General features: G+C 49.3%; 2 protein-coding genes across 2 annotated transcripts; one reads left to right on the forward strand and one right to left on the reverse strand.

The window, feature by feature from the left end:
- Positions 1–172: 172 nt before the first annotated feature.
- On the reverse strand, positions 173–9,700 carry LOC135080144 (serine/threonine-protein kinase TBK1). Its single transcript, XM_063974830.1, has 10 exons — positions 8,747–9,700; positions 8,302–8,529; positions 6,647–6,782; positions 6,289–6,440; positions 5,477–5,684; positions 4,624–4,843; positions 3,463–3,636; positions 2,878–3,019; positions 2,261–2,358; positions 173–1,659 (listed from the first exon to the last, which is right to left on the reverse strand). The coding sequence occupies exons 1-10, from the start codon at positions 9,491–9,493 to the stop codon at positions 1,560–1,562; spliced, it is 2,205 nt and encodes a 734-aa protein (XP_063830900.1). The 5' UTR covers positions 9,494–9,700; the 3' UTR covers positions 173–1,559.
- Positions 9,701–9,852: 152 nt separating this feature from the next.
- Positions 9,853–17,856, forward strand: LOC135080286 (splicing factor Cactin). Its single transcript, XM_063974973.1, is given in 17 exon segments — positions 9,853–10,174; positions 10,264–10,617; positions 10,740–10,977; positions 11,236–11,410; positions 12,101–12,234; positions 12,461–12,613; positions 12,955–13,078; positions 13,504–13,657; positions 13,700–13,813; positions 13,856–13,969; positions 14,014–14,127; positions 14,172–14,285; positions 15,139–15,433; positions 15,946–16,130; positions 16,961–17,105; positions 17,515–17,628; positions 17,630–17,856. Coding segments are annotated over 17 exon segments (2,673 nt in total). The 5' UTR covers positions 9,853–10,172; the 3' UTR covers positions 17,774–17,856.
- Positions 17,857–18,069: the final 213 nt, after the last annotated feature.

Below are 18,069 nucleotides of genomic sequence, written 5' to 3' on the forward strand. Positions count from 1 at the left end.
TAAACCTCGCAACCGATTTTGATGAAATTTGGCATAGAGATAGTTTGAGTCCCGGGAAAGAACATAGGATAGTTTTTATCCCGGTTTTTGAAACAGGGACGCGCGCGATAAAGTTTTTCTGTGACAGACAAAATTCCACGCGGGCGAAGCCGCGGGCGGAAAGCTAGTACTTTATCCAGCTGACAACTTTAATCTTCAAGCTCCGAATGGGTTCCGTATTTGTTATCATCGTGATAGCATAAATTTGTTATGAGCCGGATTATTAAGTTATTATTATATTTCTAAGATCTCGTGCGTGAATTGAATGAGTAAGCATATTATTACACTATGCTGAACCGTACCTAAGGCTTAATACTTCGAAGAGACGCCCTGTGGGTGGAATATAGACAGGTCTATTGTGAAGTTATATTGATTAATAAAATGTTATTTATACATTCCAACATTTTCTTTTATTTATTTCATCATTTACATAGAATGTGTATGGATAACAAATACAATAAAATTATTCTATTATTGCCTCGTTGTAAATACAAATATTTATCATAATAAGAGAGCACCCTGATATTTGAATGATCTTGTTGAACTTAAACTATCATGTGTATATACAAATACTGAGTCCATAAAATTGTATTACCTATTTTGTTTAATTACATTAACTTGCCTATAAAATACATTTTAATAGGAATGATAAAATTAAAATAGTTTTAATAACATGAAACTAAAACATTAATATAATTATAGTGTTCTGATTACATTTCATTGCTAAAAATAATAATAGAACATAACTTATCAATAAGTTCTAATAGTAATTATTTTTATTGCATTAATTAAAATAATCACTTTAGACAAAACATTAACTAAAACATCGACGCCAAATGATGTTTTTATAATTTGTATCCTAGAATGGAACTTTTTCGGAGATCTCATTTTATGTAAATTAATATTTTAATAGACTTTATTCTAGTTCTTATTTTTTAATGCCCGAGTTATCAATAAATGTGTAATGTGTGTATTTTAAGGACCATTAAATACCTATGTCAATAATACTTCGCACTGCAGCACTGTGGAGTTAAAACAAAAATTAAAAGTGAGAACTAACTGAAAAATAAAAATACTGATTCGAATGAAACATGACTGAATAAGACTTTCCTCATCATGTAGTCTTTTCAAAATTACACGTAGATATGTATGCGGTTTTAGTCACGAAAATCATTTAATATTGTCTGAATTATTTTAGATCACTGTAGAACTCACGCCAGCACGCAGGACGACCTCGGCTGGCGGTCGTCGTCGGCGTCGTAGATGACCGTGCCGTCGCCGGAGTCCGGCGTGGTACTGGCCGACGAGCTGGGAGTGAACGAGTCCTGAAGTGGTTCAGTAGTGGGCGGAGACTCGTCTCCGTAGTCGGTCCGTTCGGGCGGGGTGGGTGGGTCGGTTAGCGCACGCGCGGTGAGTTGCGGGGAGAGGGACGGGGAGTCCCCGGCGCACGGCTGCGGGGACAGGGTCGGGGAGTCCCCGGCGCACGAGCTGCGGCCGCTCCCGCACGGGCCGGGCTCGGGCTAGGGCTGCAGGCGGTCGGCCAGCGCGTGCAGGCGCGCCACCAGCGACGTGTTGGCCGACGCGGCCGATGCCACCTCCTCTTGCGCAGCGAGAAGCGCCCTGCGAATCGTAATAATGTTCATTTAACGAACGAACGCGAGTGAGTACAAGTATGTTGATATTATTATTGTGTACTACACTCGACATCAAATAAAATCGCACCTCCCGCGACAAGCTCTTTCAAACGAATGCATCCCCACTTCCCACCAATATTGGTACCATTTAAAAGCCTAGTTCTAAACTTCATTTCATTAAAGGAAAGGTTTTTACCCCAAAAATGTGTCTTTAGAAGGATCCAGCAGTCACTTCTTCAAAAAATAGGTAGTTATTGAGCCAACTTTTATGGCTATAAAACTGTCAAATTGGGATTGATCGCTATCCATCTGTTAAAGAGGACAAGTAAGATCATTATTTGGTTTTATAACCATAAAAATTGGTCTAATTGGTCCCAGAGGTGAGCCCCAAGTGAGGTCTTTTTTCAAGTCACATTTATGGTATGTGTCAATCGTTTATCAAGAAATGAAATGTGTTTTTCTTTAAGTTTATTTATTGGGCTTTCAAATAACACCAATATTGTTGGGGCACCATGATTGTGTCATCTTTAAAGTTCGCGTCGCGGAAGGTGCGGTTTATTTGATTTTGAGTGTATAATAGTGTTTACCGGAGACCAGCTCCACTGCAGGACACGCCGCGTGCGGGCGGCGCGCGCGGGGCGGCGGCTTTCTCGGCCGGCGGCTCGCTGCGGGACGACGTCTCTTGCTGCCGAGGAGTCAGAGCATGAATATTATATCATTGACATATTTCTTTAGAACTAATGTAACAAAGTAGTTGTCAACTGTGCTGTATGGTGACAGCAGAGTAGAATAAATTTTTCAGCAATCCCTTTTCTTCCCGCGGGTGTCGTAAGAGGCGACTTAGGGACTACATCAAACAGAGAACGGGCAGCAGCCCTCTCTGAAAAACATCTTTTGAACTGCGATCTCCAACCCGCCTGCCAAGCGTGGGGATTATGGCAAAACCCTCCACTATAGTGGAGAAGACTAATAGTCCAACAGTGGACTGTAAAGGGTTGTTGATGTTGATGATGATTAAGTTATCATTTCCCAAAATCAAGAGTAAGAAAATAGTCTTGTAGCGCAGTCTATTTGCATCTTAACTTCCATTTGCGATTACCTATAAATGGCTAAGCAGATACATAATTTAAGGTCTCATTATTTGTATTGTATGTATTGCTGTTGGTTTTCCGCATAAAATAAAATAAAATGCGTATGTACTTACCTGCGCGGAGGTTAGTGCGGCGCGCGCACTGCGCTCGGCGTCCTGCAAACGCGCGGCCAGCGCAAGTAACTTCAGCTCCGTGCTCGACACGTCCTTGTCCAGGATCTGCGTCTGCAGGTACACCGTCGCTGCCACCTTGTACCTGGGAACAAGCAAAGAATTGATACAATACACAATGTCTCACCGCCGCCTCTGTGGTCTAGTGGTAAAACCACCTGTTTCAGACGCAGAGGTCCCGGGTTCGATTCCCAGTGGGGGCAGATTTTTTTGTTTTGGTCGGTGGTAGGACTTGTTCTAAGTCCGCCTGGCTAGCTACCACCATCTTACTTAAGTGTTTCGCCATAACTTATTTTTAATGAATAAACTATTTATTTATTTATAACAACAATGTTAACAGCATTGTTGTGTTCCGGCAGTTAGAGGTAAGATAGCCAGTTCCTCCGTGGTTGAGGATTCCGGGTGAAGCTCGCTTCCACCTACGGCCTGATCGTCACTTACCATCAGGTGAGATACAGGCCAAGAGCTTCCTGTTGTGGATGAAAAAAAATGACAATGACAGACTTCTGTCTTGTGCTATTAACTCACCAGTCGGCAATGGCGTCGGCGCGATCCCGGGCCATGGGCGCGGCTCTCTGCAGTAGCGCTCGCAGCCGCCTTCCGGTCTCAGCCACGGTTATTCTTTCCAGCACATGGAACTGCTCGTCGTTGTATGTTAGGGATCTGGTCGCCCTGTCTCGGACTAGGTGTTGCCATGACTCTCTGGAAGAAAGGTAGTTTATTTAGAATTGTTTAAGTCTTGTTAAATCCCTCGTGGTCAGTTGAATGCTTGTGTTATGAGTGGGTTCATCACAATAGTCCAGCGGTGCAACGGGGATCGCATCTGCATTTTTCGGATCCGACCCGACACCGACGTTATTGGGCTATTGTCGCTTTAGTCGTATCGTAAGTATACTCTTCGTTTTAAGTGTCGGCCGTGACACCAGCGCCGCCGCCGCCGCCTGCAGCGTGCGCGCGGCCGCGTGCTCGCGTACCTGAGGCGCTCCACGAGCGTGCGCGCGCGCGCGTGCAGCCTGGCGTCGGCGGGGCAGGGCGCGTGCGTGGCGGCGCACTCCCACTCGGCGCGCAGCCCGCCCGCCGCGTGCCGCGACACCAGCGCCGCCGCGTGCTCGCGTACCTGAGGCGCTCCACGAGCGTGCGCGCGCGCGCGTGCAGCCTGGCGTCGGCGGGGCAGGGCGCGTGCGTGGCGGCGCACTCCCACTCGGCGCGCAGCCCGCCCGCCGCGTGCCGCGACACCAGCGCCGCCGCGTGCTCGCGTACCTGAGGCGCTCCACGAGCGTGCGCGCGCGCGCGTGCAGCCTGGCGTCGGCGGGGCAGGGCGCGTGCGTGGCGGCGCACTCCCACTCGGCGCGCAGCCCGCCCGCCGCGTGCCGCGACACCAGCGCCGCCGCGTGCTCGCGTACCTGAGGCGCTCCACGAGCGTGCGCGCGCGCGCGTGCAGCCTGGCGTCGGCGGGGCAGGGCGCGTGCGTGGCGGCGCACTCCCACTCGGCGCGCAGCCCGCCCGCCGCGTGCCGCGACACCAGCGCCGCCGCGTGCTCGCGTACCTGAGGCGCTCCACGAGCGTGCGCGCGCGCGCGTGCAGCCTGGCGTCGGCGGGGCAGGGCGCGTGCGTGGCGGCGCACTCCCACTCGGCGCGCAGCCCGCCCGCCGCGTGCCGCGACACCAGCGCCGCCGCGTGCTCGCGTACCTGAGGCGCTCCACGAGCGTGCGCGCGCGCGCGTGCAGCCTGGCGTCGGCGGGGCAGGGCGCGTGCGTGGCGGCGCACTCCCACTCGGCGCGCAGCCCGCCCGCCGCGTGCCGCGACACCAGCGCGGCCGCCGCCGCCTGCAGCGTGCGCGCCTCGCCCGCCGCCAGCGCCGCCGCCGGCGCCCACTGTGCTCGCCGCCCGCCTAGGGATATGCTGATGACTTCAATACGAGCGAGTAATCTTGAGCAACTTCATTTACAACAAGCAGAGTGTGAAGCATAAGGATTCTAAAGCCTGGTCCGTGAGCACGTAGAATTTTGTCCAATGACCTCAAGCTATCCATCCTTATCGCTCGCGCGTAATTATATTGCTGTCGCGACTGTGCGACGTGCACCCGCAGTGAGTGTGCGAGCGCGACAGCAACATAATTACGCGCGAGCGATAAGGATGGGTAGCTTGGAGTCATTGGACAAAATTCTACGTGCTTACGGACCAGGCTTTACACACCGAACCCGCCGGCTTTATTTTCAAATAATGTTGTCGACGACTGTCACTCAGCGAGTTTTGACAACATGTCGGCGACATGCTTATGACTTACGTATGTGCACATTTGCCCACCGCCACTCGAGAAGTACAACACACGTCACGTCACAGTAGTTGATAGCAACCGCTAAAAAAGTTGCTGACGTCATGTCACAATTTTCCAATTTTAAATTTTCAACGTCTCATGTCGGCGAGTCGACGAGTTTAGTGTGGATTGCATTATTTTTTACAGACATGTTTGTTAAGGTGTGAACATCACAAGCGTTCTATCGAGGGGGGGTTAAAAAAGAGTTAATTTGTGGCGTTTTACCGGCGGCGGCGGCGGCGAGGTCGGTGGCGCGCGCGGCGTCGTGCAGGCGCTCGGCGTGCGCGAGCGCGTGGGCGGCGCGCGCGTGCACGGCGGCCAGGCGCGCGGCCAGCAGCGCGCCCCAGCGCCGCACGCACGCGCCGCACAGCAGCGACGCCGCGCACAGCGCCTCCACGCGCCGCTTGATGGCGTGCCCCACGCTGCACGCCGTCTGCACACCACATGTATTGCTACTTCATAAATATGTACTATTTGCAATGTTAGAGACCCTCGACACGAGCGTCGTCGTCTCGCCAGCGCCCACGCAGCGATGACGCAACGTTTTTTACGGAAAAATAACAACACCATGGTAAAAGGGCACTCCCTAGCACTGTGAAGATCCGGCGTTCGACAGCCGATCAAAATTAGCATCGCGGCGAAGCTGCGCGAGCGCTGGCGAGACGATTTCGTTCGAAAGACGCTAGTGTGGGGGAGACCTTATACCAATAGCAAAAAACCTGAAAGCTGTTCAATGAGGGCTATCGTTTTTATACTTAACAGTTGGCACCCCTGGCGATTGACAGGACCTTACTCTACAGTGGCGCCATCTTGATGAGTGCAAATGCGATAGTCCTCCTACCACTTTCGCGCTCACCAGTTGGCGCCACTGTCTTCGCTACTAGCAAGTGACAGGACCTTACTTACTCTACAGTGGCGCCAACTGGTGAGCGCTAAAACGATAGCCCTCATTCAGAACCGAAAATAGAATCAGTTTAGATAAAATTTTTGATAAAATATAACTTTGGTCACAACGCTGTACTTCCCCGTGGGTGTACCTTGGCCTGCGTGGCGTCGTTCTCGACGGAGACGATGTTGGGGAAGACGGGGAACTTGGGCGCGTCGGGCTCGGGCGGCATGCTGACGTTGTGGTTGCTCTTGTTGAACAGCAGCAGCGGCTCCTCCGCCGACGTCTCCGGGTAGTTCTTGCCTGCGCACAGTGAGGAGGCTGTGATATGTCTGGGATGCTGTTCCAAATCTTAACAGAATACAGAGGTCAGGTGGGGTGATTCGCGGGGGTGACTAGTATGTTTTCACAAAGTCAATTCGTCAAACTTTTGCAAGTTTCGCGTCCATTTGTCACGAAACTTATTTTTATATGGAGTGTGACGAATTTCCATCGCACTCGCCACTCACCGAGCGTGTTCTCGTCGATCTCCGTGAGCAGCAGCTTGTCCTGGTACAGCATGATCTGCGACTCCGCCACCACGCTCGTCTGCTCGCAGATGTACGTCTGCAGGTGCTCGAACTTCTCCTCGGGCTTCAGGAAAACCTGCAGCGTAACCATAGGTACTAATCAGAAATACTAATTTGGCAGGATCTTATAAACAGATACACTTGGCTTATGATTCGGCGGTCGAGTTGTTTTAGTCAATTTTTGTGCTAAATATATGAATTATCAAAAACAAAGCAAGGACAAATAGAAGCGGTTTTAGACGTAATCATTTACACAAATCAAAAACAAGTAGTTATACGTTTTGTGCATTGCACGAAGTGGAAAATATGTATGCAATGACCGAGATAATTGTTTCTTTTTCGCGGTTCGTTGCGATTGAAATAAATACGCTAGTAGAAAAGATTTCAATAATGGTTTTCTAATAATTCATATTCAAGAATCTTATCTATATATATAAAAGAAAGTCGTGTTAGTTACTCCACTTATAACTCAAGAACGGCTGAACCGATTTAGCTGAAAATTGTCAGGGAGGTAGTTTAGAGCCAGGAGAAGGACATAGGATACTTTTTATCCCGTTCGAAATAAAAAAACAAGTCTGCTTATTTATTGCCATTAAGGTGGAAAAAAGTTCGCCGGGTCAGCTAGTTGGTTATAAAAACGAGCTGTCGTGTATTTTATCAATTCATTCTATTATACCGTGTAGCGTGTTCCGTGTCGCGACTCTCGCGGATAGGCCACAGTGACGTTGCTAAATTCATATTTGTGACCGAAGTATATGCTCCAAGGACATATCTATAGTAACTATTATGCGAAAGTTTGAAACGACATGTTGTTGAATATTGTTACTACATATTTCATCCAAAAATATCTGAAATGTAATTGTTAGAATTATCTCAAATTAATTGAAGATAAGTTAAACTACATCTAATTCTACTTCCTCAAAACCATTAGTATTCAAGGTAGACCTTGAATTTATATTTAGCATCAACACAGAAATCACTATAATTACTCCTATAAAAGGCTTACTTAAGTTATAAATTTGCATGGTAGCCGCAAGGTCTCCCTAGAGCAGTCTCACAGCCTTGGCTGTGATTTCGAATCCTAATCAAGCTACGAGCGCGCGTCGAGACAAAGCCGTATTGTTCCGAAGTAGGTCGCGGGTTGCGCAATGGCGTGCCGCGGGCCGGTAAATTGCCGACCAATTGACAGCCGCCGATTTCCTGTGTTTAGTAATTTGGCTTGGATTTGGGCCCTTAATTTCCAACGAAATTTTCTTTCCACTAACGATATACTCGCTGTTGTTTGCACAACACATTCATTCAGCATTCTTTATGGGCAGATTTTCTATTTGCTGCAATCTTAAACTATCTGCCACATATAACTCACATGTGCTTTAAAAAATGAATAGCAGAGTAGAAATTTATTAGAGTGGAAATCCATTATAACAAGCAACCATAACATTAACATACATATCTATATAATAATAGAGAAAGGGCTTGCATAATCTACATTGTGATAATAATTTAATTGTTCCGTTATGTACTCAGGAGATTTATATAACTTGTAATATTTAACTACTAGTTTAGCAAGAGAAGTAAATAAATAACTATCATACCTTTATGCTTGTGGCCTTGTTGACGTGGAAGATGTGTATCGGAGTGGTGGAGGTGGCGGTCTGCACTTCAGAGAAGAACCGCTCGAAGGTCCATATGCGGTGCGGGTCCACCTCCAGCAGGCCGGCCAGCAGCGGCGTCACCAGCTTGCGCAGCCCCGCGCTCAGCTGGCAGTGCGCCGGCAGCTCGCGCGACCACTCGATGGGACCGTTCTCAGTCGTTTGAGTCCCCTTTGAACAAGAATACCAAAATACATGGTACTGTTGGCAAACATTTCTTTTTATAACTAAAATATGGACATCGCAAGACACAATAAAGATAGAAAACAGTTATGTATACTTAACAGATAATGTAGGTATGTTTGTTGAAGATAAAATCTGAAATGTGACAAAAAATACTCAGCATATGTGTATTCATAGCAAAATAATTTATCAAGAAGCAACTCACTGATATGACTCCAGATGCCTTCTTAGTTGTAATGTAAAACATGGTCTCCTTGTTCCTTCTCCCGCCATACGGCCTGAATGGCAGCTGCCCAGTGGCTACGTGGTACAGGGTGACTCCTATTGACCACAAGTCTACAGTTGCACCAAAACTCTTGCCAACTGGCTTCCTCAATACGGCCCTCTCATACATGTCAGGGTGGAGGTACTCCTCAGTGCCATACAGAGACACAAACTGCTCCTCTTCCTGTAACTCCCTAGCGGCACCAAAGTCTGTCAACTTGTATGTGGTTGTCCCATCCTCATTGATGTATTTCATTATATTCCCTGGCTTTAAATCGCGGTGCACCAAGTTATTATCTCTCAAATGCTTCATGCCTGCAGTCAAATGCTCCAAAACGAGCAGGAACTCCTGCTCCTGCAGGCCGTACGTGTTCTCGGGGTCGTCGAGGATGTTGAACAGACTGCCGCCCGTGCACAGCTCCATCACGATGACCTTCCCGCGACCCTCCTGCTCCTCCTCGATGGCCAGCAGTTTAACGATGTTTTCATGTTTAACTTTCTTTAAAACTTCGAACTCTCGCATCTGAACGTCGTGCGGGCGCATGTGGCTGAGCTGGTTGAAGGTCTTGACGGCCACGGGCTCGCCGTTGTTCTTGTTGACGCCCTGGAACACGGCTCCCGTGGCGCCCTTCCCCAGCACGCTCGTTGTGCACCACACGTAGTTCTCTGACCCTCGTAGGAAGGACATCTTTGAAAGCGTTTCTGAACACAACGATTTTGAATAGATTACTAGGTATTTATTACTCAGTTATTAAATAACTGTAAAAACACATTGTTTGTAATGGAATAAACGATATAACTTATTTTACAGTCCTATTTGAGATTTCACATTCACTTTCGCGATGAAAACATTTCACGATGTTTTTGAAGTACACACACAAACGCAGACTGTCACTGTCAGTGACTGACTGAATGACAGGTGAAGTACTTGAAGTTTTTTTGAGTGACTGACAGGACAGCCGGCTGGGTGGCTTGAGGACAAGAAATGGGGTGAATAAAATTTTGAGCCTCTCCCTACTATTCAATAATCTGTGGCATGGCGAGCAAGTGTCATTTCATTGTCACTGTCAATTTTGGTGATGGTGTTTGTTTGGTTGGTGATTTCGTGATTTCATTTGCAATTTACGATTTCCGTCTTACTTATTTCCTGAATCGTTATAATTATAAAGAAATAAAGATAATAATGATTCGTAGCTCAAACACAGATATTACGTAGTTTAGTATAACATCGTATATTGTGAAGGAAACATATGGGGACACCTCCAAACTTGCCCTTATTTTTGATAGCAATTATTGTGAAATAGGTTTACTGTAAATATAAATCCATATACATATTTTGTTTATCGTTACCGTGAGCTTTGTACATCATGTAAGTATGTTTTAATATACTTGTTATTAATTATAACCCAATACCAAATATGTTTACACAAGGTTGACTTGAACTACAAACTGTTGTAGGTCTTCAAGGTACGAAGTGATGAGGCATCGCGATCGGTCTGAAAATAGATCAATAGATCGGCACCGTGACCATAGGACGAGGAGTAAAGATAGACGGTCAAAATCTCACTCTCCAGCCAGAACTAAACATAGATCTTCCAGTCGTGACAAAAAGAAAAAAGACAAAAAGTCCAAGAAGAAAAGTAAAAAGAAGAAGAAAAGGGAATCATCTTCTAGCAGTAGTTCGAGTAGTGACACAGATGAAGAGGAATTGAAACTCCTGCAAAGGCTGGAAGCCGAAAGGCAGCGTCTGAAGGAAGAGAAACAAAAACAGAAAGAGTTGATGAAAGCTAATGAGACTCCAGAAGAGAAGAGGTAAGATTGATCTTTGCCTATTAATGATCGTTGTTTTTTTATACTTACAATAATTCTTATGTAACATGATTTGTTTTTCATGATAAACATTTTAAATTCTACATATTATAACATAATTTTAGGGCTCGTCGCCTTAAGGAAAAGCAAGAAAAAGAGCGCAAGAGACGTGAGAGAATGGGTTGGGACAATGAATATCAATGTTATACCAACCAGGACAACCCATTTGGGGACTCGGCACTGACCAATACATTTGTCTGGACTAAGAAACTTGCCAAAGAAGGGGTCAAGACAGTCTCCAGGGACGAGCTGGAAGCTTTAAACAGGCAGAAACAGATGGAGAACAAGATTGAATTGGAAAAAGTAAGTAGCCATTCTGGTAATATTTGATCTTTCTTTTTAGCTAGCTTTTTCAAGAGGTTTCAAATATTGGGCATTTGCTGTTGTAATTTCAGGGTACTATTCTAAACTATCTATTTGTGCTGTTTGTGTAAATAAATTAAAGAGAAACCAAAATAAAGATATTGCTTTTCATTCACATTTGAAGTGATTTTCAATTTATTGCTGTAGCCAAATGAATGTATAGTGACAAGCTAACTAAGGCAAATCTGCTGTGGCCAGGTAAAGCAACGTCGCCTAGAGCGCGAGGCAGAGCGCGCGGCGCGCGAGGCGGAGGCGGCGGCGGCGGCGCGCGCGCGCGAGGCGGCGCAGTTCAGCAGCTGGGCGCGCCACGAGGACGCCTTCCACCTGCACCAGGCGCGCCTGCGCTCGCAGATCCGCATCCGCGACCAGAGAGGTGAGGCTGCTGGACCCTAGCACAGTGATGATAATGAATATATCTTGCAAAAAAAATTTGGGGGTGAAAGAGGGGGACAATAGTAGAGAGTGGGGGGATAAAAGTTGTACGGGCGGGAGGCAGTGGTTGTAAAGCACCGCTCCCGTGCCCGGGATATGCGGTCAGGAAGGAAACTAACTCCCTAGTGAGCCTAGAGTCCCTATTCCCTAAGACACTAAGTCCCTAGAGCCCTAGCCCTGCCTAACAATAGATACTTAGACATAATAAGGGTTTGATAGGAAGGAAGCTGTGCCCAGGTCGCCCAGGGCAGCAGCGTTAGGACGGCAGGTAGGCGGCGGGGACCCGCTGCCAGCCCGGCAGACTCACCGGACTGATCATAGCGACGGCTAAGGGTGTCTTGGCCGCAGCGGTGGGAAATGAGACACAACGACGGACGGTTGATATCTGATTTATTGGTATTATGTTATGCTATTTATACATGGTTTATTGTTTGTACACATTTACATCTATAAGTTAGTGTGCCGTCGGTGTAGAGTGCCGACGGCGCACGCTGAGGGTTCATGGGTCGCCCGGCGGTCGATGCTGACGGTGCAGCAGGATGTACGATCGTGCTCGTACAAAAGTTTTTTTTAATTTATTTTTTTACAAAAAGTTCGGTTTTAAACCAGTAACCCTTTATCCTGTCTTCAGCCAAGCCAATCGACCTGCTGGCGTGGTACGTGAGCTCGGAGGAGTGCGTGGACGCACTGGAGATGCACGAGCCCTACACTTACCTCAACGGGCTACAGGCGCAGGACCTCGAAGATCTTCTCGAGGACATCAAGGTAACCATACAAAACTTATTACTACTTTTATTTTTGACAACGTAAAGCCGGGTCTCCAGCGCGTGTTTTTTGCGCAATAATGTTTTTTATAGACAATTTTGTTAGTTGACATGTTTTTAATGATTGTGTACGGCAAAACACGCGCTGGCGACTACTTTAAAGGCTAAGAGTGCGTTCAAAGTCTAGGTTTGTTTGGCCGCGACTGATGTGGTCTCTTCTGCTGCAGGTGTACCAGGAGCTGGAGAGCGCGGACAACCAGGGCTACTGGGAGGACGTGCGCACCATCGTGCTGGACGAGCTGGCCAAGCTGCGGCGCCTGGCCGCGCCCGACGCGCGCCGCGACGGCGTGCACCAGGCAGTGGCCGATGACGTCACGCAGGTGAGCTCTCAGTCCAGACTAGCGTGGATGCGTGACGTAATAACATTTTAGAGTACCCGGAGGTCACATTCCTCTCATTTAAAGGCGAGTACGGAGCACTAGGGCAATCCTATCCCGCAGGGTAGATATGACGCTGATCCAAAATAATGAAAGTTTACGCATAGAGCTCATGCAGGTGCCTGCTTGCAAAAACTTGCTGTAGTGTATACTAATATTTCACGCACATGACATGGTATAAATTTTGGACTCAATTAGAACCCGAACTGTTCACTCATTCTAGCCTCTAGGGGCAGAAGTAGAAGGTAGGTTCTCGTTAATATTTAATTAATATGTGTGTGCAGATCTTCAAGGGCAAGACGGGCGCGCAGCTGGAGGCGCTGCAGACGCAGATCGAGCAGAAGATCAGCGGCCGCCGCGACGGCGTCGACGTCGGCTACTGGGAGAGCCTGCTCAGCCAGCTCAAGGGTCAGTACTTACGCGAAATACAATTTGAACAAAATTCTTATTAACGAGGTGATAGGGACTACCGTCAGAAATGGAAGCACATCGCCAGGAGAGCTACCCTCGGAGATAACATCACCCCACCGTGTACCTCGTCAGCGCAACCACGACCACTCTGACAAGAGTGCCCGACTAAGAAGAAGAAGATAGGGACTAAAGTAGTTTTTTGCTTCGTTTTGTGTGCATCTATGGGTTATTTATTTGCGTAATTTTTTTTGAAATAAAACTAATGTAGACTATCGCATCTGAAAACAGTTTCCAATAAAAGAATTGAAAAAAATGCACATTAAGTACCACGTGAGATGCAAGCCAAGAACTGCTCCACTGTAGTCAAGTTTCCTTCCACCCTTCAGCCAGTTGTGTCATATAATGTTAACATTTCTCTGCAGCGCACATGTCTCGCGCGCGGCTGCGCGACCGGCACCAGAGCAACCTGCGCCGCAAGCTGCAGCTGCTCAAGCAGGAGCAGGGCGTGCAGCCGCCCGCCGCCGCCGACGCCGGGCCCGCCTCCGCCGCCGACGCCGCCCGCCAGCCGCAGCCGCAGTGAGTCCACAATCATACTGCATGTCCCGCGACCGGCACCAGCAACCTGCGCCGCAAGCTGCAGCTGCTCAAGCAGGAGCAGGGCGTGCAGCCGCCCGCCGCCGCCGACGCCGGGCCCGCCTCCGCAGCCGACGCCGCCCGCCAGCCGCAGCCGCAGTGAGTCCACAATCATACTGCATGTCCCGCGACCGGCACCAGCAACCTGCGCCGCAAGCTGCAGCTGCTCAAGCAGGAGCAGGGCGTGCAGCCGCCCGCCGCCGCCGACGCCGGGCCCGCCTCCGCAGCCGACGCCGCCCGCCAGCCGCAGCCGCAGTGAGTCCACAATCATACTGCATGTCCCGCGACCGGCACCAGAGCAACCTGCGCCGCAAGCTGCAGCTGCTCAAGCAGGAGCAGGGCGTGCAGCCGCCCGCCGCCGCCGACGCCGGGCCCGCCTCCGCAGCCGACGCCGCCCGCCAGCCGCAGCCGCAGTGAGTCCACAATCATACTGCATGTCCCGCGACCGGCACCAGAGCAACCTGCGCCGCAAGCTGCAGCTGCTCAAGCAGGAGCAGGGCGTGCAGCCGCCCGCCGCCGCCGACGCCGGGCCCGCCTCCGCAGCCGACGCCGCCCGCCAGCCGCAGCCGCAGTGAGTCCACAATCATACTGCATGTCCCGCGACCGGCACCAGCAACCTGCGCCGCAAGCTGCAGCTGCTCAAGCAGGAGCAGGGCGTGCAGCCGCCCGCCGCCGCCGACGCCGGGCCCGCCTCCGCCGCCGACGCCGCCCGCCAGCCGCAGCCGCAGTGAGTGTCCTTTGTACTTAGCACGTTAATGTGCCTTCCATCCCCGCAGCCCCGCCACAACCACTGGGAAATATGCGTCCAGAGGCGAAGTGGAGGTCTTCTTTCTCCACTTCATTTCAACTTAGCTAAGTCTTTTCATCTGAGCTTCAGAATTTTTAAAAACTGTAACACCCAGGGCCGGATCTACCATATGGCTTTTTGGGCTTCAGCCCAGGGCCCCGTGGATTCAAGGGGCCCCTAGCTAGCTAAGTCAAGTCAAAGTAAAAAATAGACGATAATGTGATAGTAGGGCCCCTAAGTAGTATTAGCCCAGGGCCCCCCAAACTCACGGTCCGGTCCTGGTAACACCGTTTAAAACGATACTGCAGTGCATCAGGGATGCTGGCAGAAGCTCGAGTAGATAGCTTTGCTGCCATTTTAAGAAAGCGCACTGCGTCCCTGATCCACCGTGTGCGTGGCAGCTCCAACAGCCTCCTGCAGAGTGTCGCGGCGAGGTTGGACGTGGACAGTGCCATCATGCAGCACTGGACACGCGTCCATCTTACTAAAGACACCAAATTGTCGTTCGTTAATTGTGTTAAGGTTACTGTGTGATTTACTAACCATAGTTTATAAGACCTTTGTTACTAACACTTTTATGGGCTATGCCTGAAATAAATACCTTTTATTTTATTTATTTATTTAAAACAATTTCCAGAACGTCCGACACCCCCGACGCGGAGCCGAAGGAGGAGGAGAAGGCCGAGCCGGCAGCATCGACCGCGCCCGACGACGACGGCTCCGACTCGGAGGACGACAGCGCGGCGTGCGTGGCGCTGTACCGCAGCGGCCGCTACTCGCCCGCGCTGCTGTCGCCGGCGGCGCTCGAGCCCGCGACGATTCTGACGGACGTGGCGGACGACGAGCAGCGCGTGAGCTTCCTGCGCCACGCGCTGCACGCGCACGCCGCCAGCGCGCAGGCTGCGCGCGCGCCGCCCCCACTCGCCGCTATGGTGAGTGCACAGATAAAATTGTTGAGTTTTTTTTATTTTTTATGTTGTGTGCTTGGGACGGGGTGAAAGCGCGACATGATATTTTCATGCAGACTGACAGTGTTTAATGCAAGGTAATCTAATCTGGCACAAAGCGACAACGACTGTGTGTGAGTTGTGTGTGCAAGAGGCTAGTCGGTAACTCACTTGGATGGATCACGTCTGTTAGTCGGAAGAACTCGACTTTTGTCAACCGATTTACGTATGAGACACGTTTATTTTATAGGTACAATAATCCTATAATCATCACTGCGAGTGTAATACCGCACGGTAGGTATCACTAAAAATTTATTTATTGCTGTGGTTTGTCATCGCCAGGGTTGGTAACTTCTTCAGCTGTGGGATTGTAATAGTGTAATACCGCACGGTAGGTATCACTAAAAAGTCACGGCCATTTGAACTTTACTGTTAAACAATAAAGTTCAAAATGGCAATTATGAGCTTGAACAGCATTGACAAGTGTTATGTTGCAGGCGAGCTCGCCAGCGGGCGAGGGCAGCAGCACGGCGGCGCTGGAGCGGCTGGCGGCGCGGGCGCTGGCGGCGGGCGGCGGCGCGGCGCCGGACCACGCGCCCTTCGCCGGCGAGCAAGCGCTGCCCGACGCGCCCTGCCTGTGGGCCGACAAGTACCGCCCACGCAAGCCGCGCTACTTCAACAGGTATAGTTCGTTTCAGCCAAATGACGTCTACTGCTGGACAAAGGCCTCATCCAAGGTTTTCCACAATGCACGGTCCTGCGCTGCCCGCATCCAGGCTCTTCCCGCGACCTTTACCAGATCGTCAGTCCACCTAGTAGGAGGCCTGCCCACGCTACGTCTTCCAGCCCGTGGTCGCCACTCGAGAACTTTTCTGCCCTAACGGCAACGGCCATCGTCTACGAGCTATGTGCCCAGCCCACGCCACTTGATTTTAGCAATTCTGCGATCTATATCGGTCACTTTGGTTCTCCTGTGAATCTCCTCATTTCTGATTCGATCACGCAGGGAAACTCCAAGCATAGCCCGCTCCATCGCCCTTTGGGTAACCTTGAGCCTTCTTAGTAACAACAGGTATAGTATTTGCATTCTATCGGGACTATCGTCTCCACCTCTTTCCCACTGCTGCAACTTCTGTGTAGCCAGGATCTACAGCTTGACCGCCAATAAAAATCCAACCAGTGAAGGTCAAGTTTGTCTCTACATTCAAGTTTGTATTTGCACTATAGTTAACTCTTAAGGCCTGGTGCAGACAGCACGGTTAATCGCACGGTTTCTAGCAGTTCCCGTACATTTGATTCAAACCGTAACCGCACGGTGCCTCGCTAATGAGAATGACCCAGAAACTGCGCGGTTAATGTGAACCAGGCCTAAATCTAGTCTTTTTTATTTAGAAGCATATATGGACTTCTCTCTGATTTTAAAAAGCCCCGCTCATTTCTATGATTTCCCAGTGCTATCGAGGCTATATTGTGGAGTCTGTATTTTAATTAAAAACGTTTGTTCACCTACAGAGTGCACACGGGCTTCGAGTGGAACAAGTACAACCAGACGCACTACGACATGGACAACCCGCCGCCCAAGATCGTGCAGGGCTACAAGTTCAACATCTTCTACCCCGACCTCATCGACAAGAGCGCCACGCCCGAGTTCTCACTCGTAAGTCACATTTATCTAGTCTGAATGCTTTTGTGTATAGTAAGATATAGTTTTTTTTTAATCCACAACATAGCTGCCAATGCTCTAGACCAGGGGTTCCCAAACTTATTTTGTCTACTGCCCACTTTGCGAATAAATTATTTTTAAGCGTCCCCATTTTTAGTCGAGAGGCGAGTGCTCAGTCGATGTCTAAGAGTCCTTCAGATGAAATTACAAACCGCCTCGCAAGTCTCTACACAACAGCCAGATTTTTTTCTGGGTCTCTTACCGGCGCCGCCCCCCTTTAGGCCTACCGCGCACACAAGGGGGCGTTTTCGCCCCCTTGGGAAAGGCTGCTCTAAACTAATTTTTAAATTGAAATGAATGAAAGAGATAAATTACTCATTTGAAACGTTTATTTGAATTTCAGAAAGCATGCCCCGAGAACCCCGACTTCGCCGTGCTGCGCTTCCACGCCGGGCCGCCCTACGAGGACATCGCCTTCAAGATCGTCAACCGCGAGTGGGAGTACTCGTACAAGCGCGGCTTCCGCTGCCACTTCCACAACAACATCTTCCAGCTGTGGTTCCACTTCAAGCGCTACCGCTACCGCCGGTAGACTGCCGATCAATATATTGTTCAAATGTACTGGCTCATTCATTTTGTCTACCCTCTTTTTTATAATTTGAATTTTAAGAACCCACAAAGCGGATTTTACCTGCACCCGTCGTTTTTACAAACTCATAGTCAAATGATATTTCCCATCTGAGGTGGAATTGTGTAAAGCAATCTTAATCATTTGACAGTTCATAACGTACGATTATTCTGTCAAACGCTTTGTTTAACTGACTTTATCGTACGTTATGAACTGTCAAATGATTACGATTGAATTACACAATTCCACCTCTGATATGTATTTGATTGACATTTTCTTTTCTACTAATTAGATGAGTCATAGGTGCAGTCCCTTTTGTCCCCCAACTAC

The sequence above is a fragment of the Ostrinia nubilalis genome, chromosome 17, assembly GCF_963855985.1.
Source record: "Ostrinia nubilalis chromosome 17, ilOstNubi1.1, whole genome shotgun sequence".
NCBI lineage: Eukaryota > Metazoa > Arthropoda > Insecta > Lepidoptera > Crambidae > Ostrinia > Ostrinia nubilalis.

Excerpts from the sequence above, each read along its gene's own strand:
- LOC135080144 (XM_063974830.1), bottom strand. The coding sequence starts at position 9,493 with ATGTCCTTCCTACGAGGGTCAGAGAACTACGTGTGGTGCACAACGAGC. Across the intron at positions 6,783-8,301 it reads ACAAGGCCACAAGCATAAAG|GTTTTCCTGAAGCCCGAGGA; the intron begins GTATGATAGTTA and ends GTTACGCTGCAG. Across the intron at positions 5,685-6,288 it reads ACGACGCCACGCAGGCCAAG|ACGGCGTGCAGCGTGGGGCA; the intron begins GTACACCCACGG and ends TGTGGTGTGCAG.